The sequence below is a fragment of the Spea bombifrons genome, chromosome 7, assembly GCF_027358695.1.
Source record: "Spea bombifrons isolate aSpeBom1 chromosome 7, aSpeBom1.2.pri, whole genome shotgun sequence".
In the NCBI taxonomy this organism is placed as follows: Eukaryota; Metazoa; Chordata; class Amphibia; order Anura; family Pelobatidae; genus Spea; species Spea bombifrons.
Genome location: NC_071093.1, coordinates 29436022 through 29458410, shown reverse-complemented (window position 1 = coordinate 29458410; position 22389 = coordinate 29436022). Strand labels below are relative to the sequence as shown.

The window sequence follows — 22389 nt, the reverse complement described above, 5'->3', positions numbered from 1 at the left end:
TTTTATTATATTTCAATCAACATATAAATACTTATGCCTGTTGTAATATTGCACACTGTGCATATACTATAAGATCATATGTTTATTGTTTACATTTCCAATATTGTCTTAATGTGTTCAACATTAAAATATGAAATTCAGTTTATATTTAATATAAAACAATACTTTATTGATACACTACATTAAATGTGGTAGCTGTCATTTTAAGCGCATGCATGCTATAATAATAGTAGTGCCTCTTTAAATATGAGTGGAGGGACTCTACCCAGGGGTGCACTTTCTCCACTATAATATAAGGCAGGGGCTCCTTGTCAGCCCATTGACAAACCTCATAAAGCTGATCCGATAAGTGAGTTGCATTTTCCTAGTGGCTGCTCGGTTGAGTTTAGACATTACTCCCTAGCTATGCTTGTTTGAAAATACAAAGTTGCCATAAGATCAAGCCATCGGACTAATAAGAGCTTTAGAAGAAATAAAGTTAGCACAGTTCACAGGAGACTGGGAGAACGAAAAGGAACACCATGTTATCATAAGAAGTAGGTCATAATCACGGTTGGGTGTACAGAATACAAGTGATGGTGAATCAAGGCTTGTCAGTTTAAGCCCCAGGTCAATAGCACTAGTGTTTTCATTAGGACATGCATGTATCACTTTAAACCATGGATAGATATCGAAAATGTACTACAGGGCTCCATTAGAAACACTGCTACCCTTCAAGTTGCATTTATAAAAACAATTGCTGGTAAACATGAAGCATAAGTTGACTGTGTTAACCACAGTGCAATATATATATATATATATATATATATATATATATATACACCTCCAATTCAAGACAGTGTTGCTGTTTTCTTATACTTCTGCTTCTCTATTGTGTAGAACATCTAGAAGTATTTTCAGTGGTAGGTTCATGTTGCTCAGGAGACTCATCCAATAGTTGCTTATTTCTGGGTACAACGTAGATTCTAGAATGTAATTCCATGTACTCTGCCCTGTTTTGGAAGCCCACCTGCCAACTACTAATCCAGCAAAACCTTCCACAACGTTTCTGGAATAACATCAGATAAGAGCAATCTTTAAGCAGAAAATGGTTTAACAGTTTTGAGCCTATCCACATCTAACATAAAACAACTAAATGTTATGCTAATTCCTATGATTTTATTCATCCTGATAGTCTAGCCAAAATGCTAATACTTAGGAGTAAAATCAGGGGTAGGCACCAACATCGCTCATGGTGGACATTTACCGGGGTCTGTGGTGGACAATGATATTCTATGGACCTTGCCACGGCCACTTATGTCCTTGTGTGGACACTTTGCCTATCTCTGATGTTGATATAGATTTGTAAACTGTGAATAAATATATAAATAAATAAATAATAACCATAGATCTATAGACTTGTTAAGTAACTTCAGCATAAGCATAAAACATTTGGCTCTAAATGCACAATCATGTATTTTTTCAGGCTGGATCCAACTGCTTTGTTCCTTCCAACATTAATTCAGTTCCTGAAAGCATTGCTAAACCATGCATCAAAACTCTGGCACTCAGGCATTTCATGAGACGTTGTATTTTTATACTTTGACTAAAAGTCTAAAAGTGGTTAATCTACTAGAAGTAATTCCATCATCCCTTTTCCTCTACATAAAATCCTTTAGAGAGTTTCTTGGCGATGTTCACACCTTCCTCCACACCTAATGGAAAAATATTATTTGGCTACATTTTTTAAAGTAGTATTTTAACAATTTTTTTTAATGTACGTATTTATTTTTTTATTGGAGGAGTTATTGTTATCTGGACAAAAGGAACTCGGGAAGAGTGTATGCTTGTCGCTGCAATTTAACTCTGCTTGGCTCTGTGTTAAAGCCAGCGGACTTGACGCAAGTATGCAAGAGTTATACCTTTTAATACAAACTGCTTAGTTCCTATGAAAGCAGCAACTCTGGTTTAGTTGTGTTTAAAACATTTGGTTAAAATAAAATTAAAAAATCATTCGATATCACGATTTCCCACCTTGTTTTTTATTAAGTGGCAACAATTGCACATTGATGCAGTGAGTTAGTATTCTCCTGGAGAAACTTTGGCATAGACACATATTTGTTAAGACTACACTCCAGGGACCTGAAATGTTTTACTTTAATCATAAAAAGTATATACTGTCATCTAGCCATGTGTGACGACTGTACATAGAAAAGCAATAGCTACTGAAATAACAAAGGCAAACAATTGCAAAATAATTTACTATATGTAAGATTGTACATATTTAAACCACTTTTCATTTATGCCAGGGTGTCTGTGAGTGTATATGCATATGTGTGCTAGTGCGAGTGTATATATGTGTGTGCGTGTGTGAGAGAACTAGTGTATGTACAGGTGTTTGTGAATGAGTGAGAGTGTGTACGTGGGAGCGTGAGTGTGCATTAGTGTGAGTTTGTAGGTGCATAAGTCTGTTGTATAAGTGTGCATGTGTATTTGTGTTAGTATTCGTGGGTCTGGCCTCCCTTCTTGTTGGACAAACACAATTTGGCAATCCACACAAACAAAATTGGACAGCACTTATTTACACCATTGTAAACGTTACAGATTGGGGAGGTATGATGGCAGTGGGAGCGCTCATGCCCAGTAGGAACAGAGGCATCCAGATAACCATTGAATAACATAAGTTAGGTGTATCTCTGACAGGTTACCGATCCCCATATGATAACATGTGAAAGCTAGGCACCACTTTCTTTGCTTGTCCTTCCCCAGAACAGGCGGGTAATCCTTCCATGAGCCCCCTTATGCCCCACCCTCAGCATGTACAATAATCTGCCTCTTCTCATTGCTTGCTTTGTGGATATGCATCTGCTCATTAGTTTATTTGTTCTGTTGCTTAATTAAAATGGCTATGCACTATTTTAACTAATTTCCAGTGTCCAGTGCTGCAAAATGTTTATACTCCTGCTTTTGCTTTGATGCTTTATAGTATTATTCCCAAAGCACCTGAAAAAGGCATTAGCATGTGCCCAGAAATTTTGTTAAAGATCCTGGTTTCAGAAACATTGGTAGCACCCAGAAGAATCACCACTGGGATTCAACGTTGCTGTAGACATCGCCAAAGCATACCAACATCTGACTTTAACTGCACTGCAAGAGTTGCTTGCAGTCGGCAGGGCACAAATAAATCTGGTTTGATTATTTAAAATAATTAATTTAATGCAGACTAGACTTATCACCATAGCAACCAAATAAATGGTCCAGTCAGCATGGTCATTCTATCCTTTGCTATAGCTGACGACTTTTAAAACCTTGTACCAATATAAGACATTCCGCTAGCACAGTAATGCTGCGGCAATCATCCAAAACTATGGGGAAACAGAGAATGAATAAGACAGCACAGCAACTCTGCTGCTACAGCAAGGTGCTTTTAATTTTATTTTCTACACGTGAACATTGTATATAAAAGTAATTACAAAGTCATTTAACATTTAATAGTTTAGTAGTAATTATTCTTTATCAACATGCTATTTCCCAGTGCCACTAAAATATAATACCTTTTCTGTTCAACTGTTCACGTATAAGACTAACTGGCAGCAAGGCATTTACTTGGCAAGCAAAGAAAATAATACTGACTGTGAACCAATGACTTGGCGAAAAGCATATTGATTTACTATTCATTCTAAAATACTTTCCATTAAGCACCACAGTAAAGTGCTTTGTATTGCACATACTCATATACATACCTCCCAAGCGTCTCTCTCCCTGTTTGGAGCCCAAATCCTTTTGTTCCTTTTTCCTTCTTTCCAATATGTAACTCTGTATCACAATTATCTATCAATAGGTCAGGAACAGAGTATCCTACAGGTATTCAGTGTTCCCTGCTGGGCCATATCCCCATACACCCATCTCGGAGAACATGGGGCAAGAGCAGTAACAATACCTGGAGACATCCCAGGGTAAGCTACCCCAAGCTCTTCCTCCTCTGGGGGAGAGGCTTCATATCCACATATAGGGGTGAGGTAGTTCCAGGCGGCCTTTAGTGTATGGAGAGTAGGCATCGCCAAACATCACTTCCCTACCTAGAGAAAGTAGAAACTAATTTGGAGACCCAGGGAAGTAGGACTTCACCTAGAGATTTTGAGTCAAACACAAAGAGTGTCCAGGCCGTGACTCCACATGTCAGTTGTTCTGCCTGTAAGGCATCTGCAATCTGTGCTAATTCTGCTATCACAAATCCATAAAATTGTACATTATCTTGGAACTTTCAAACTAAGGCATATGGATATGACATCTTTCAGGACTCCTACAACAGACCACATTTTATGCTGGCGAACATAGAAGTAGATCTCAGATTTGTTCACTATACCACAAGAATAAAACACCAACCTGCACTTTAAAATGATACAAAAGAAAGAGGGTCCCGCACACATTCAAATACTAATAAAAAATAATGAACTTAAAAAATACGGCAAGAACATTGCCATATTGTTCATGGGACAAGAGGAGCAGCTGTCCAAGGTGCTGAATGGAGAGAGAGGGTCCTTGAGCTGTCTGACAGCAATTCCGCTGCACTCAATTCTGTTTGCAGAAGCAGATTTAACATCACCCCATGGACCGATTTTCAACCTTGCCCCAAAAGCCAAGAACCCAAGTTATAGCTCTTGTTACGCGACAGCCTGCTTCTTGTTGCTGACCAGCTCTTGTAATGTGCTGCCCTACAGCATGTGGACTGCATTACCCCACAGAAGGAAATAAATTACTATATGACATACATATTGCAGGGTGTCCTGCAGGCTTGGGACTCAGTATGTTTGTGGGCAAAAGACCCAATAATACAATTTGGCATTGAAATTGTGTGTTGGCCACATGTGGGCTATATGTCATAACAGTGCTATAGAAATACCGGTATATATATATCTATCTATATATATATATATATATATATATATAGATATATATATATATATATATATATAGATATATATATATCTATATATAGATATATATATATATACAATATACAGTATTGCAGAGTGTGCAGTGATAGCTTTTTTATTGGACTAACATAATATTTAAAAGACAAGCTTTCGAGAATTATCCTCTCTTCATCAGGTCTGAAGCAATACTGATCAACATGATAGAGGTTACAACTTAAAACAAGTGATGGTATAAGGGGAGGGGAGGGTATATATATATATATATATACACATAAAATACTTTGTAATTAAACTGTCACTGTTATTAAGAAAAGTCTGTTGGGCCAGCAATTAGGAAATTATTATCTGCTAATTGTTGCTCTATAAACATACTGCTGTGGAATATTAGCACATAAATCTGCGAGTGCTGATAAGAGCAGGAAATCCGGGGAGGCTTCGGATTACATGGGTTTAAAATGTACACCAATTGCCGCCTTCTGTTCGCAGGCAGGGACTGATGCTCTTTTATGTGGGATGCGGGCTGCTGCTGCTCTGTCACACTCACTTAATATAAAGTGTCGGGGGGCAAATGAGAGCGGCGTGTGACATAAGCACCGCTTTAAAGGCTCTCATTTTCAGCCAAGGCACCTCCCTCCCATTGGCTCAGCGCAACGGAGCGACAGAGCCCTCCCGTATAATAAGACCGTGCGGGCGGTAGGCAAAAAGGCGGCAGCAGCAAACTCGGAGCCCATACGGAGGAAAGCTGACACTGCTCTCACACACTCATGTGAAACGCATCCTCCACAGACCTACCCCCCGCGCGGGATTCCTTCCCCTCATCCAGCCCTGACAGACAGTGCAGTAAAAGCCAAGTTTGGATCGCATGCTATCCTCTGGCAGCTGCATTTTCTCGTGAAAAGATTGCCAATGGAGTGCTATTACATCGTGATCAGCTCCTCTCACCTGAACAAGGGACACTTCCGCAACATCAAGGGAGTTTTCAGAGGACCGCTTACCGGCTCCAAAACTCTGGTAGGGATGACATACTTCGATCAGCTGTCAGATGACAGACTTTTCATGACACGTACTTCATGATATGATATATAGATATATACATTATTCACGCAGGACTGATCGCTTGCAGGGATAAACTATACGTTGTATGATAGCGACCAGAACATTCCGTATTTCTGAATGTTTGTTAAATACAGGTTACTCGTGTATCTGGTCTATGAAAGGTTCATATACTGTGTTTAATATTGGATCAATTATACAATACTATGTGGCGGGTTAATGTGTGTGAAGAATACGTAGTACCTGGCTCTGTATTTCCCCATCTGGCATTTAGGAGGTGAATAGTGAGCATCATCCTTTTTTTAATTGCAGCGTTTAGGATAAACTGCCATTTATTGTCAGTAGCATACTGTATGTTATGCGGAGAACCAAGCTACAAAACACTTCTATGGCTTCCAGCTGACACACATTTTACAAGTTTGGCTTATATGATGAACTATTATATTTTATGTGACGTCACACCAATTAATGCTCCACTGTTTGTCCCAGAAAGTCCCTAGTGTTGATCTAAATGTAGGGTTTTGTATTGTTTTAATGAGCAACAACTGCTGTAAATATTACACTTTGGAAAAAGCATTGAGTTATTTCTATTTATAAACTTCTATCTATCTATCTATCAATCTATCTATCTATCTATCTATCTATCTATCTATCTATCAGCAATGTACCCCTGATAACTTACAAAGTGTTTTGTTTATTCATTTGTGAGAGCGCAATATCAATACACTATAATATTATGTATGATATTTATTCAGCATGGTTTTAGTCTAAGTATTAAACATATGTTACACCAATGTTTATATATATATATATATATATATATTATGTTTTATAACCACATTAATTATTTTGTATTAATTAGGAGCACTTAATTCAATATATTACCTGCTATTGGTTATACTAGACTGCACATAGACATCTCTGGTACATGAGTCTGTAGTATAAGCATGGCTACACACCTCACAACCTATCAAATGGCCAAAGGGGGACACTTTTGGCTAATTGGCTTTTATGTGTAGTCAAGGGGCATGCTCGGGGGGACAGGGCTTTACTGAGAGTTCATAACTTTTTAATGGTTGTGTGACTTAGTAAGACATTTCGAAAAAAAGAAATGTTATATATTTGCACAATTTTATTTATATCTGCTTTGTAACAAAATAGGGCACTTTAATGCACTCATATTCACTAATCAGCAAACATTCTGAACTCTTAGGAAAAAAGACAGATCAGGGGAGGAAAGAGGGGCCACTGGAAAGCATCAGAGACATATGTAGACATTGGCTCAAGAGGTGTCAATTATAATGTCATTTCTAATGGGAAAAGTAACACTAAAATAAATAGTTGCAATGGTTTTTGAAAAATCAGTCATAAGATTAAAACATTTTACAATAAGTGCTTTAGTTACCGAGCAAGGTAGAGCTGAAAGTTTTGAAAATGCATAAATACATACAAGAAAACATAAACTTAAATTGTAAGGTACCTAAAATTGTATTTCAGAATGGACATTGGTATATAACACTTTTTGATGCCACTGATGATGTGGCTGCCGTGATGTAATCAGCAGCATCATCCTACCTAGATACATTTGGGTTATTTGCTCCCTTTAAGCTAAAACCTAGGAGTTTGTCAAGGTTAATTCACCAAACAATAACCAGGCCAGAACTGGCTATCCGGTGTACCAGACGTCCCAATCCGAACTGGGCATTAACAGTTCCCTTCAGATGCCCAACCCAATGCTATTTGATTCAGCTAGGAGTCAGTTCAGGAGAACAATATCTTTGATGCACACAAGGTTTATGATATTCACTAAATTCGTAAACTTTGGATTTGATAAATAACTTTATTCCTTTAGAAAGAATCTGTTATACAAATCTTTCTTGCTTGGGTATATATATATATATATATATATATATATATATATATATAGTGCAAGTAGACGTGGTTAACCAAACAGATTTTCTTCCATAGCATATTTTCCACAAAGTAAAACATACCCAAGAAAAGTACAAATAGTACTAGGACAGAACAGATTGATACCCACTGCGAGATCCCCCTACAAGGGTAGGATCCCAACCACATTGCTTAACATCTGTAAAAAAAACATTTATTCAGACTTCAATAGTTCATTGACTACTAATGTTTAGGGACAATGATTTGTCCCTAAACTTAAATAAAGATGAGCTAATTGTATACTGTATTGAAGTTTCATTCGCTTGCAGTTCATTTCTTATTTCATTTTTGTGAAAGGGGCACATTTTTAATTAGCATAAATCACACGCAGTTTTATAAATGCAGCGATTACTCTTTCAGCACACTAAATTACACTATAAAAATGCATATGACATATTCTAAGAAATAGTTTTTTATGTATACATTCCAGCGCTTTTTTTATCTTTTTTTTCACAACTTTGAAATTTTGTATTATCTTTCACTTGTCAGAACATCTGTTATCTGCTAATTAACACATTGTTAAGTTTGGACCCTTTGCTATAAGCACATCAGTAAAACTGCTTTCCCCACCACAAATATAACACCTACATTTTTATGGCTCCAAAAGGGAGGAAGTTAAAAGTGAAATAGGAAAGACATAACCATATAATATGACAAACAGGAGTTTCCTGATGAGACCTTTGCTTTTGATTTCTCCTGGAAACTTTTCTAGGTTTTACTACGGAGCAGCTTATTAATTTATCTTTCTCTGTGATCTTTACAACAGCTTGTAAGCCAACAGGATAATACCTTTTCTCAGCAAACTGTTTCAGATCCCGAAATAACACCAGCCACATGATCATTAAATTGCATTTTATTATGTCAAAAAAATATCAAAAATTGTACTTAGTCTTGGTTAGTTTAGCAGATGAGAGACTCTGTGTCATTATCAGCCAACGTCCACGATCAAGAGTACAGAATGGCAAAGCCAAACGTTCTAGAAGAGCTTCCAATCAATAACTGAACAACAGATCTTATGGTACTCATGATAGGGCAGTGATGGCGCAAACGTCTCTGAATGGAGCAAAATCCAGCAAGCACCGTGCACAAACACTATGCAAGTACTAGGTCTGTAACAATATGGATGTGTACCAATAAACCAGTAAAGCAAGAAGTAAGATAAAAAAGGACACCAAGGAGAAAGAATGGCTGCATGTGCACTAAAGAGCCATACAAGAAAAGTACCATCTTTGGGCTGCATGATCTAACCATCTCTCCAAAAGGTGGAATATCATAAGCTGAGGAGACAAAATTGTGGTATCATGATTGGTAAGGGACAACTACATGATTGAAAATTAAATTTGTGGCAAAAGTGGCATAACTAGCATATTCATTTTTTCATTCAAGTCCTCTCAGAACCAGGCTGCCACTAAATAAAATGACTTGGTAAGGGCAAATGCTTACACAAATCTTAAGAACACTAAGTTAAAATCATAATATTTGGATGGCAGACGTATAAATCTATTACAATTTTCTATGAAAACGTATATTATGTTAGAACAAATCTATTGTGTAGGCACCAAACTCATCCAACCATGTCCTTATGGACCTTGCTTTGTGCACTGGGGCACAGTCATGCTGGAATAGAAAAGTTGGAACTATAGCATTGTGCAAAACGTCTTGCAAAGCTGAATTATTAAGATTTTCTTTCACTGGCCCCATCCTAAACCCTGATTTTAATAATTGAGAGGTGTGTCCCAATACTTATATATAAATGTAATTATTCTGGAGGGGGCAAATTATAACCCCAGAGTCCCACCTGAACTTTATCTGCCTCTGCATGAGCCAACTTGTATCCTCCTTAGGTAATGAGTTCATTTGTTGCATTGAATGCCTTCTCCAACTCCACTGCTATCTCGGGTAGAATTTCTGTGAGTAGACCAGCTGTTATGACTTTACTAATACCTTGTGTTCCACCATCAGTTTGATAAAGCTCCGTTGTGAATGGCCCTCAAAAGTTAGTTTTTATGTATCAATTTTGCACAATTTATACAAAATCTTTCTTAGCCTCATCTGAAATGGCTACTCAGATTCCCCAGGCTAAAGAGTATTAACAAAAGGCAATAAACAATGACGTTTTTCTACAATGTATTATTCATTACTCCTAATTAGTGTTGAGCGGCTATATTACCCTTTAAATTTAAAACGTAGGTATCTCTCCTCCCTATGCTTCGTAAAACGTGCTCTCTTTCCATATGTAGGAAATTGCGATAAAACGAAGTACTGCTTAAAACAAACTAATGCGTTTTCCCAGGAAGAAGGCATTGTAGGTCAGGAGGTGTGGTCTACTTAATGCTGATAAAAGCTTGATATTGTGATTCATACTCAGTAATTGCACATTACAGATGAGATACTGTAAGTGAACAACAATTGATACTTCATAGTGCAGAGCTTATTAATTAATGAAAAAATACTGCAACTGGACTAAGGAAAAAGCAAGTATCATATATCACTCTTTGCTAATGCTGCAGAATTATGCGGGGTCATAAATTAAAACAGAATGTTTCTTACCAGGAATGAGACGTACTAAGATAAAGTATGAAAAACAATGTAGATGAAACCACTGCTGCGCATTTTAGTTGGACTGGTGTGTGTTAGGGAAATTCCTAATGGAGAATAATTTGCCAGCAATTGTTGATAACAGACTTTATGATGGGCAATGTTTTCAGCTAACAGCTGGATATCCCAGTTAAATATTATCATTTTTAATAAAAAAAAGTTAGACTGATGAATATATCATGCTGTCTCTTTATTAAGGATTGGCAGGGTTTTCTTGTGCGCCTTCATCATCTTAGTGTTTCTTGGCAAGAACTTGACTTTAATATGCATTATATTTCTGGGCATGAAATTACAAAAATAAATTATGGAGTTGAAAAAGTCAGCAACAAAATTAATAAATAAGTATAAGCCAAAGGCCAACAGACAATATAAGATTGTCTACACAGTTTCTCCCACCCTACTTCATAACATCCATCCAGACAACTGGGTAGGACAATTGGTCAGTGGAAAAGAAGAATATATTTTTCACTTATGTTTTCATGGAAAAAGTGTCAGTGAAATTTTTTTTTTTTGATATAACACAGAAAACATTGCTAAAACAATAAATAAATAAACATATCTAAAGGAGGTTTGTAGTTCTGTTGTTCTTTCCATGGAAAGTCTTGCTATAGAGGTCTGTAGCCATATATTTTAGCCCAAACAGCTTCATCTCCTCCAACATTGCCATGTATAAAACAACACACTGTGAAGTAGTGCCAAAAATTGTACTTCATATTAAAGTAGTATATGCCATGAATATATTTTAAATATCTTGAAAATATTTAGTTCAATGTACCAGCAAATGTCAGAGGTTCTTTAGATATCCTGCATGAATTTAGACATGTATAGACGTTCTATGAATGGCATTCAATTTGTTTCTCTAGCTTTTTATAAACTATTTAATTGCTTTGCTTTTCTGTACAAAAAAAAAAACAATAAGGCTAGGTTTCCACTTGTTTTTTTTTTGCTAAAAACGCCCATAAAAACGCCAATTCAGCCACACGGCGTTTTTTTAGTGAAAAAACGCTGCGGCCAGATGTTAGCTGTTCTTCAATAAGAAACTCTGGCGTTTTTTGCAAGGAAATCTTGGCGTTTTTCTCCAATAGAAGTCAATGGGAGAGAAAAAACGCCATGAAAAAGCCATGTGGGTTTTTTGCCTTGGTGTTTTTTATGGCGTTTTCCACAGTTACAATGCAGAGGATGGACCCAGTATCTGTGTGTCCTACGAGAAATAGGCTGGAAACAAACAGTTTCACACAAAACAAAGTTCATATTGAATTTTACACCATTGGGAACAAACATGCCATTACAAACAAACATAGCCAACTGGATCCTGCGTGCCAAAAGCAACAGCAAACAATTTGCACCATCATTTGGGGCCAATCTTCCTAGAGGAGCAGACATTCGGAATAAAGCATGCCTTACAAACCACAGAAAAGAGACAAAAGGGTCCGCCGGGGCGTGTTTAAGTAGAACTCTACCAAGTAAATGACATCAGGAGGGGGCAGATACTTGCCATTTATCCGAATCCCTTTTAGCTGGGTAAGGCTAGGTTTCCACTTGGGTTTTTGTCCGGCGTTTTTTTCTTGATGAAAAACGCCAGGAAAACTGCCAAGAAAACTGCCACTGCATTTACCTGCGTTTTGGCGTTTTTTCTGCAGTTTTTTCTGGCGTTTTAGCCTTTCTGTGGAAATTGCTTTTTTTGACCTTAGGCAGTTTTTCCAGCCTTTACAAGTTAGAAGTTTCACCCAGCTAAAAGGGATTAGGATAAATGGCAAGTATCTGCCCTCTCCTGATGTCATTTACTTGGTAGACCCTTTTGTCTCTTTTCTGTGGTTTGTAAGGCATGCTTTATTTCGAATGTCTGCTCCTCTGGGAAGATTGGCCCCAACTGATGGTGCAAATTGTTTGCTGTTGCTTTTGGCACGCAGGATCCAGTCGCGTATGTTTGTTTGTAATGGCATGTTTGTTCCAAATGGTGTAAAATTCAATATGAACCAGTCCAGGACTTTGTTTTGTGTGAAATTGTTTGTTTTCAGCCTATTTCTCGTAGGACACACAGATACTGGGTCCATCCTCTGCATTGTAACTGTGGAAAAAACGCCATAAAAAACGCCAAGGCAATAAACCCACATGGCTTTTTCATGGCGTTTTTTCTCTCCCATAGACTTCTATTGGAGAAAAACGCCAAGATTTCTTGCAAAAAACGCCAGTGTCAACATGCTGCGATTTTGAAAAACTGCCACAGAGCCCAAAAAAGCAGAAAAACGCCAAAGAGGACTGAAAAAACGCCAAACAGAAAAACGCCAAGTGGAAATGGCATTTTGCGATTTCCTATTGAAGAACAGCTAACATCTGGCTGCAGCCGTTTTTCACTAAAAAAACGCCAGGTGGAGCTATTGGCGTTTTTATGGGCGTTTTTAGCAAAAAAAAAACAAGTGGAAATCTAGCCTGAAACTTCTAACTTGTAAAGGCTGGAAAAACTGCCTAAGGTCAAAAAAAGCAATTTCCACAGAAAGGCTAAAATGCCAGAAAAAACTCCAGAAAAAAACGCCAAAACGCAGGTAAATGCAGTGGCAGTTTTCTTGGCGTTTTTCCTGGCGTTTTTCATCAAGAAAAAAACGCAGGACAAAAACCCAAGTGGAAACCTAGCCTAAAAGTAATAAAAAATGTAAATATTGCTCTAGTATTCTGTTGACACACAAGTATTTCACATTCAGATATCAAATGTTGTCATATACAATATATTTGATCACAATTTACTAAAATGTTAAGTATTTGTTGGATATTATTTGTTAGACATACGTATTTTCACATCTAAGCATGTTTATTCACATTAGTAACAAATTTTATTAAATATTTAATTTTTAAATTTTATATTTTACCAGCAAATTCCATAGAGATACTGCAATGGGGGAATACAAACATAGCAATATTACAATTAACAGTATGAAAATTAACTTTGGACAGATGGAAAAGAGGGTCCTGTTCTTGTGGGCTTGCAGGCTGTTAGATTTCTGATTATGAACATTTATTTTTGTTTTCTGCTCTGTCCATTATTGTTTTATTGTCACCCTAAAGAACTTTTTTGTTGTCATGGTTTTTACTAATAAATTGCTTTGATCAACACAATAAATAGTGGCCCTATTCAACAAAGTCACTGAAAACCACACCGAATGTCTTTATTTAAAGTATATTTTAAGTTTTATTTAGAGGGAGAGAATTCCTTACCCAATATGACATTGGAAATATGTGATATTGCCATAAATGAAACATCCACATCAAATTTAGTTAATCCACTTCTTGATCTTCTCTGCTTCTTGTTGTTCCTTTTCTTCTTCTCCCAACTTTCTCTTGAACGTCTCTTTCTCTGCATTATTCTGGCCTCTTAGCAAACTTTCACAACAGGCTGGAGCCCCTATGCACACCTGCATGTGGGGACAACCTCTCCCCCAATTTGAGATCAGGATAATGCAGGGGAGAGTCAGTAGAGGAAGATGGAGAATAACAAGAAGAGGAGCTGCACACAAGGAGGTGGAGAGGCAGAGACATGGAGCAGTTGTAGGATAAGGTAGGGAGACATTGAGAGAGAGTGTGAGAGTGTGAGAGTGATTGAGAATTTAGTTTCCAAATCAATAAAGCTCTCTGAATGAAATCCATTGTCAGAAAATCATAAGACCCAAAACCAGACCAAAAATGTGTCCAAAATAGTTTTGATCCATGTGCAAAAGTATAAAAAAAGACTGGAAACATGGAAAATGCACATGAAAACATAAAACATAATTAAAATTAATATAGAATATAAATTTACATTTTTGGTCAAAGTACTTGCAAAGTCCACTGTTGCTTTAAGAGAGGCAGTCTTATCAAGAGACTGTTGGAGAGTGCTATGTATAAGGTTGTCATAATAGTGGCACATTTGTGACACAATTAATGCCTGCTAAAAAAAAACTCAACATCTGAAGAAATGGCTGTAAATGCCAGCGACTAGGTGTTAAACATTGAAAAACATTCTTATGCAGAACCTGTATTCCTTCATAGTGGAAACACCAACCATCTAGTAGCTACCACATGTCAGATATTTTATGCACAGCAGGACTTTGTTTGAATACATAGTATATAGTGGTAACTGGGAATATGATATTATATGTTTTACATTAGTAGACTTCTTTAAATATTTTTTTGAACGCCATGATCATTTTTTAAATGCTGTGGCATTCACAAAGACAGACCACAGTATGTTATTATTTCATCATACTGTTCAGTTAAAGCATTAGTACACCATTGTATGTGTATATTTTTGCAAGGTCAGCACTGTTTCCTTTAAATGGCACTCCAGTCAACTCAAATAAGATAATAAGATATATATGCCCCCATGCATAATATACTCAACATTTCAATTGTTGCTGGCATGTGCCTTTTTTTAAATCTTTGTTTTACCAGAGGCTCTCTGACCTCTAGAGGGGGTGACTTTAATTTGGCGAGCAAACTTTACTAGCATTCTGTACATATAGGTCCGCTAATTTGATCATACCCATCATTTGGCCACACCATAGCAACTGGTAAACAAATGTGGAGCTGTGGACAAGTCGGCTTCAAATATAATCAGGATCATGATCAACTTGCTATATATGACTAGTTAATGAAGCCTTATTACTGATTATGAAAATCATCATGAAATAGTCAGACACAACCTTTTAAATAATTACTTTAAAGATATAAAACTGAATATGGTTACAGATGAGGTCCCATTATGGAAGGAGTTGTACATGTAATTGGAAAGGTTAAACGAAACATGACACCTGGTCCTGATGGGTTTACAACCTTTTCTACAAGCTTTTGAAAAATGATATTCTAAGACCTTTATAAGACCTTACACTTGCATTAAATGAGATCACAATAAAAGTGACTGTACCGGAAGAAATGTTAAAAGCAAACATTATTCCAATTCGTAAGCAAGGAAAAGATGCAGATCTGGAATTATTGGACAATTTCACTTAATGTGGATACTAAGATTTATTCTGGCGTTGTGAATCCTTTTCCATCAAGATCAGGTGGGTCAGCTAGTAACAAAATACTTATTGATATTTTTGATTCTGTAAGTAAAAGTAAGAACTCATTTCTGGCTCTTTCATTAGATGCCAAAACGGCCTGTGATAGGGTCAGTCTCTTAAAGAAACCCTTAGGGCATTTGGCATGAAAGAAATAATATTGGATGCTATTATGGCATTATATACTGCTCTTTTGGCCAGCAGCGAATAAGTTCCAAATATCAAATGGAATGAGACAGGATTGTGCCATGTCTGCTCATATATATATTCTCAATTCAATCTATATATATATTCTCAATTCAATCTCTGCCAACCAATATTAAAGAAAACCCAAAGCTTAAGGTAAATCTTGATAGTCGAATAATAACTTCTTTGCCGACTCAAATATTGGCCGCAAATATTGATAATTTAGACGTATCTTGCTTAAAAAATTCTGGCATAGGTAACATTTCTGATATGATATCAGGAAATGAAATTAAACCTTTTCAACAACTACAATCGGAAAAGGTACCACCTTATAAAGAAGTCTTTAAATATTTATGAATAAAGTATTAATTGATGAAATATATGTTTAATGACAAGTTAGGCTCAATCTCTCGATTATAGTGATTTGAGAAATTAGATTTTTAAATGTTTTGTGATCATCACACTGAATAAACAACCATTTGTTTTTCCTGTACCAAAAAAATGGGAAAAAAACAATGCAAGATTACAATAGATCTTTACAATAGGTCTATACAGTGACTCATTGCCTAAATTTGACAGAGGTTTCATATAAAGATCCAGTCCGGTGGTACTTTGTACCAAGTCAAAAAGGTATCCAGGTATGACAGCTCCTGGAGATGAGGGTGTAAATATGGAGATTTCTTGCATGTCTGATAGCGATATGTAGGAATTACAAATTTGTGGAAAGTACTTTTTTGCTCATATGACTAGCCTGTGTGATTTAAAGTTGTCTCCTAGTCCAGAAATTGCATTTGAATCTAACTAAAGCCTTAGTTAACCCCTTAATGACAAAGCCCGTAGATGTACGGGGTCAAAATGCATTGTTTTCAATGGGTTTAGGGACCGCCCATTGTCCTTAAGGGGTTAATAAATAAAATATAGTATCATATAATGGTTGCAGCAAAAAATGATAATCACCTGAAATTGGAGATCTTCCAGACCACTAATATGAGAAAAAAGATGGACAAAGTATATCTATCTAAGGTAACTTATTTAGTCATCAATGCAATATATGGAACATAGTGAGCAAAATTTGATAGATGTTAATATAAAAAAAAGAATCTTTCACAACCTCACTATTGTGCAGTGGTCTGGGTTAATTTTTGGATAAACTGTTTTTGATTTATGTTTCTTACATACAGTAAAAGTTTGTCTTCTTCGCTGAGAAATGCATGTAACAAACTCTTAACTCAAATTATGTTCCGCTTCAATCATTGCTCAATAACAGAACATGACCTCAGAGGTATTTTCATTTATTTTAGGACTAATATACAAATTAAAACTGCACATTAAGAAAACATCACCTTCAAATAGCAGAGCCTAGGCAGGAATTCACACTACATAATATCTAAACACTGATATGTAAATTATAAAGGAAAATGATAGATTTACTAATAGGTTTGGGGCACATTAACAATGGGAAAAATAATACATTTCACCTTTTAAGTTGCCTCTGGCTCAACTGGTCAAGATTCTGTTAAACGAATAAATACATCCATTCTGCTAGAGGAAAATATAATAGAAGGATAATATTTCTAAAGGTATTCTACTAACATATATATGCACATAATGGAAACATAACATTTCTGTGCTGATAACCATTTGGCCCACCTAGTCTGCCCATTTTTTCTGAGATAAGGACCTTAATCAGTCTTTGGTCTTCTCTTAGGTTAAGGATAGCTTTATGTATATCTTATGCATCTGTAAAGTCCCACACTGTATAAGAATGGTTCCATTTATCTCTTAGTACGGTAAAATCATCATCTTTGAAGAACCCTATATAATTCACAACACAAAGACAAGTCATTTTGGCATTAATCGTTTCTGCTATGTTTCTAAAGTAGACTAGGTATTCTAAATACATATATGTATACACACATAATATTTGATCATCATCTTTGAAGGAGCCTATATAATTTAAAACAGAAATGCACAAATAAACAAACCTTTAGCATTAAGCTTCAACTATGAAATAACCCTCAAAAGCTGAAACCATCACGTCAATATACAAAGAGGAGCAGTTTAATTGCATGCTGCTATTTATAATTATTTAAAAAAATGGTTTTGAGCTATATATGCGTTTTCATGGTTACCAACGAGTGTGTTTATTCTTAAGACATTAGCACAGCACACTAAAACTTTGCATTTATATTGAGTGCAGTGGAAAGCTAATTATTATTACTGTTTCCAGCATAAAAGTGAACAAAATGAAAATGCACAACTGTGGCTGAAAAACAAAAGGATCATAAATACAGAAATAATAAAACCAAGCATATTTCTCATTCCAACTTCTAATTTAAAAACAAAAAGATGACTAGAGTGTAACTTTAATTATACCAAATTACATCTAGGGCTGCATTCTGCAAGTTAGGTGCCGTAGCAGAGGCTTCACCTGTTCCCCAGTACAAGCCATTTTTGTCAAGCCATAATAGCAGTTTAAAGTGTTTCTATGCACAACTAAACATATATTTCAAGGAAGTGATTCTCATTAGACAGGCATTGTTGCAAACAATTTCCTTTTAACTGTATGTAGTTAAAATAATCACCGCTGCACAGTTTTTCACACATTGCTTTATTGATATATGATATGTAATATTTTGTACACAATTTTATTCACTATTAAATGCTTTATATGTTGCTCAATTGATAGATATGATTTTTGTTATAGTTGACACATAGTTGTACATTTTATAGTTTACTATTATAAGATATTGATCTTATATATAATTATAAAGTATTATCACTTTGATTTTTTTGGTAGTATGACTCCAACCTTATTAAGTCATGAGTGCATATAAAACCCCTTGCTTTTTACACTGCTAGTATGGCTTGACAAAGGCTCTTGGTAAGTTGAAACAATGCCACCTGTTTTGCAATAAATTCCTCCTTTTAACACTTTCTGGAGAGCTGAACATTTATTTGAAGAGTATATTCTAGTATATAACCTGCTGATTTACCTTTTAAAGCTAATATTTAATACATACTTAAAGGGTGTAGCATCATACACACTTTATATCACAGACACCTCAGCCTCTTTCTAAATATCCACATACGTACTATACCCATACCTGGGAACTCAAGGTTTGAGTCTCTGGGAGAAGCATTCTGCTTTTTAATTCGCACTTTTCCAGACTATTTAGAATTAATGCTTTCAAAAATATACATCTTAATAGTATATTTTTAGTGGATAAACAGAAGACATTTTTAAATTAAATCAATGTTTTGTGTGAGCACTTTTTGCCTTTAGAATAGCATGACCCTGTTGAGGTCTGCCTACAAGACTAAGATCCAGATCTCCCGCAGCGCTGCAGGAGACCTGGATCTGACTCTTTGGCAGCCGGTGGACGTCTGAACGATGCGCACAGACAACCTCAGCTGCTGCTGGCACTTCTGCCGAGGCTTCTATAACGGAAAGCCGGCGTGATGTGACCTTCCAGTGCTCAGTCATAGAAGCCCCAGCGGAAGTCCCGGGTAGCTGCGGAGGTTGTCTGCGCACATTGAGCACGTCAACAGGCTGCCCCCACTAGACACCAGGGAGTCTGAAGCATGGGGACAAGTCTAAGGATGCATCGGTAAGTCAGGGGGGCAAATAGGGGGTATACAGCATATCTGGGGGCAGAGTGGCATATAGGGGGTATAAGGCATATCTGGGGGGCAGAGTAGCAAGCCGTAGGGGCAGATGTGAATAACTGGGGGGCAGGTTGGCAAATAAAAGGAAATAAAAACAAAAAATGCATTTTTCTCAATCATAGCTTTTATTAACCCCTTAAGGTCAATGGGCGGTCCCTAAACCCATTCAAAACAATGCATTTTGAGCCCGTACATGTACGGGCTTTGTCATTCAGGGGTTAAATATAAAAAAATTGTTTACACGTGAATTAATATTTGCTAATAAAACTGTTTTCTTATAGGGTAGTCTTATATTAGGGCTGCTTTCTCTTTTTCTAAATTAATATTCAAATTTTGGGGGGTCATCTGACATTCAGGGTTGTCTTATAATTTAGCAAATACAGTATATATGAGTTATATCTGTTTTGGGGTGCATTCTAACAATTTCGATGCATTCTAACAATTTAAGCATATAAGTCCCATTTCATTGGATTCCCAATGGAATTTCCTTTTACATTAACTTACTTGATTTATTATTGGGCATACACATCTACTTATCTTACATTTCAAATGGCTAAATTGGGGTGTTTTGTGAATAGGGGCAGGCTTTAACTAAGACTTTTTAATGTTGTTTTTCCGCGACCGAGCCAAATGCACCAGTGAGTAAGGAATTAGAATGTAATACACATTTTAACATAAATACATTTAAAGAGACAGCCTAATCATTATTTTAATGCATAGTTTCATGTCTGTGACTGGTGCAACATAAATATGGATGCCACCCCTCAATGACTCTCCACCATGACACCTCCTGACTTGAAACACGATAAAATTGGGTTAGAGGGGGGGAAACAAAGCCTTGTGGCAGATTTACCCAGAGATTTATACACCTCTTCCAAAGTCAAATTGCTTCTGCCCTACCCACAATGATATTCCATGCCCAATAAAAGCAGCCCTTTATTGATGCTTAATGATGGCTTTTGAGCTAAACAATAGAGCCCAAACACCCCTTTATTCTAAAACCTATGGCTCGTAACGAATCACCATACCTGAGAACTCTCTGGGTTTGACCCGGGGGGTCTCCAGGTAAAGCACCGGTTCAGAAGGGATTATTTATTTTTTGGAATTTGTGTACAATTAGACTTATGTCTTATGTAACTCCTCCCTCAGCTGGCTTAAGCCAGGAAGTAATACAAGGAAGCATACCTATGTACACTTATAGAATATGCTCAGTAGCATCAATAAAATCAAAGATAGCTTCTCCCCCACTGAAATCAATGGGAGTAGGAACAGCCAATAACATGTATGCTAGTTTATCATAGATTTTACATGAAAATAGGGTTGGGGTGTTCCTATAATATGAAGCATTACAGTTAGCCAAACAGAGGGTATTCACCAAAGCATTATATAAAAATAATAAAAATGATATACATTGAGTCATTGAAAAGAACACAAATACACTTGCAGAGTAACTTCTGAATATGAGAGCACTAAAGAGTGTGGTAGTAAATTGTGAGTAAACAAAAAAAAAATTGCTTAAATCAATATTTTGCAAGCTGAGGCACATCAATAAATAATGTATATGCTTTTCCAAACACTATTTTTTATGTACAATGCAGAGCAGGCAGGGAAATGGAAGATTATGAAACCATAAATACCATAAATAGGTTTGCTTAAATTCAGAACTAATAACTGTGTATGAAAACAGTGCTTTAATAAATTGTTTCTTTGTGTATGTGGTATGAGCATATTTCACAGCATGCTACATTGGGGTTTATAAATAAAATTCAAATATATGAACACTTGGAGAATTTATTTATTCACGTGCTGGTGCCTAATAGAACTGTAAACATAGCAAGAATAGCTAACAAATATTAGTGAAAAATTAGCATATTTAGTAAATTTCTATAGTGCTTTAGACTATAAATGCCTGGATGGTTTAAACAAACACATGAAACAGGAGTACAGAGAAATAACCATAATGGGAACAAATAGATAAAGGAAATCTGCATAATTCGCTACTCCTATTATTTATGCTTAAATAGAGGAAGGTTTAATAATATTACTGAATTGGGTTTTATTGAAAAATAAATCTGATACAGTGTTTATCTCACATGTGGTTTATACCACGGTAACCACTCATAATTTGTTATTTATTGAAAATGAGTATGTCTGTATATAAACTACAAAAACAGCAATGAGACGTAAGCGGTTATTCTGAGTTTCATGCTAATTAGCACTAAGAGTACTTAAAACTCACACATTTCCTTCAAATATATAATTCTCGTGTATAATTCTGAGGCGTGAGAAATCACCAGCATGCAAATGTTGAAGAAAATCCTCAACGCATAATTCAGTTCAAGACTAGTCATTTTTTTCATTGAAACCTTAACCCCTACATGACAAGGGCATTTTACACCCTTAAGATCGGCCTTTCAGAAAAGTTTTATTGACGATTCCTTCCACGCGAAGAAAAAAAAACAAAAAAAAAAAACAATTTATGTTCAAAAGCATCACAAATACAGAGTTTTTTTTTTACATTTTAGAGAGCCTAAAGGCTTCCTTTACCTAGCTGTACTGTTATACTAAAGCAGACACAGGACATGAGGTGACTGGAACATTTGACCTACTGGTGAAGATTTGTAGTTGTGTGTCCACAGTTTGTTCCCTCTCTTCTGAGTTTGTGTTGTTCAAGGCTGCTTTTACTGTGACCTTTTTTTGGGGCAATAAGAGTTGGCAAATTGGTCTTCCCCTCAAAGACCTTAGGTGAAGGTTTACGTTTTGAGGCAGTCTAAGGCAAACAGGATAGAAAAGGTTTTCCTTGGACAGCAGCCAGGGATGTCCTGTGCAGTGTGTGTTGGAGTATATACGAATTAAAGGGGTCTTTGTATTTACAGGGATGGGTCGCTATCAATTTGAACAAGTTTTTTGGATGTGTTTGAAATGAATAACCATAGGGACCAGTGGAATGAATTTGCTTCACATTCCTTATAGGTGCAGCTATGCAG

General features: G+C 36.3%; 1 protein-coding gene across 1 annotated transcript in view; it reads left to right on the top strand.

The window, feature by feature from the left end:
- Positions 1 to 5647: 5647 nt before the first annotated feature.
- Positions 5648 to 22389, top strand: part of ZNF804A (zinc finger protein 804A) — a 54710-nt gene continuing 37968 nt past the window's right edge. Inside the window, exon 1 of the mRNA XM_053471963.1 lies at positions 5648 to 5927. Coding sequence (XP_053327938.1) covers positions 5823 to 5927 — 105 coding nt within the window. The 5' untranslated portion in view covers positions 5648 to 5822. The remainder of the gene's footprint in view (positions 5928 to 22389) is intronic.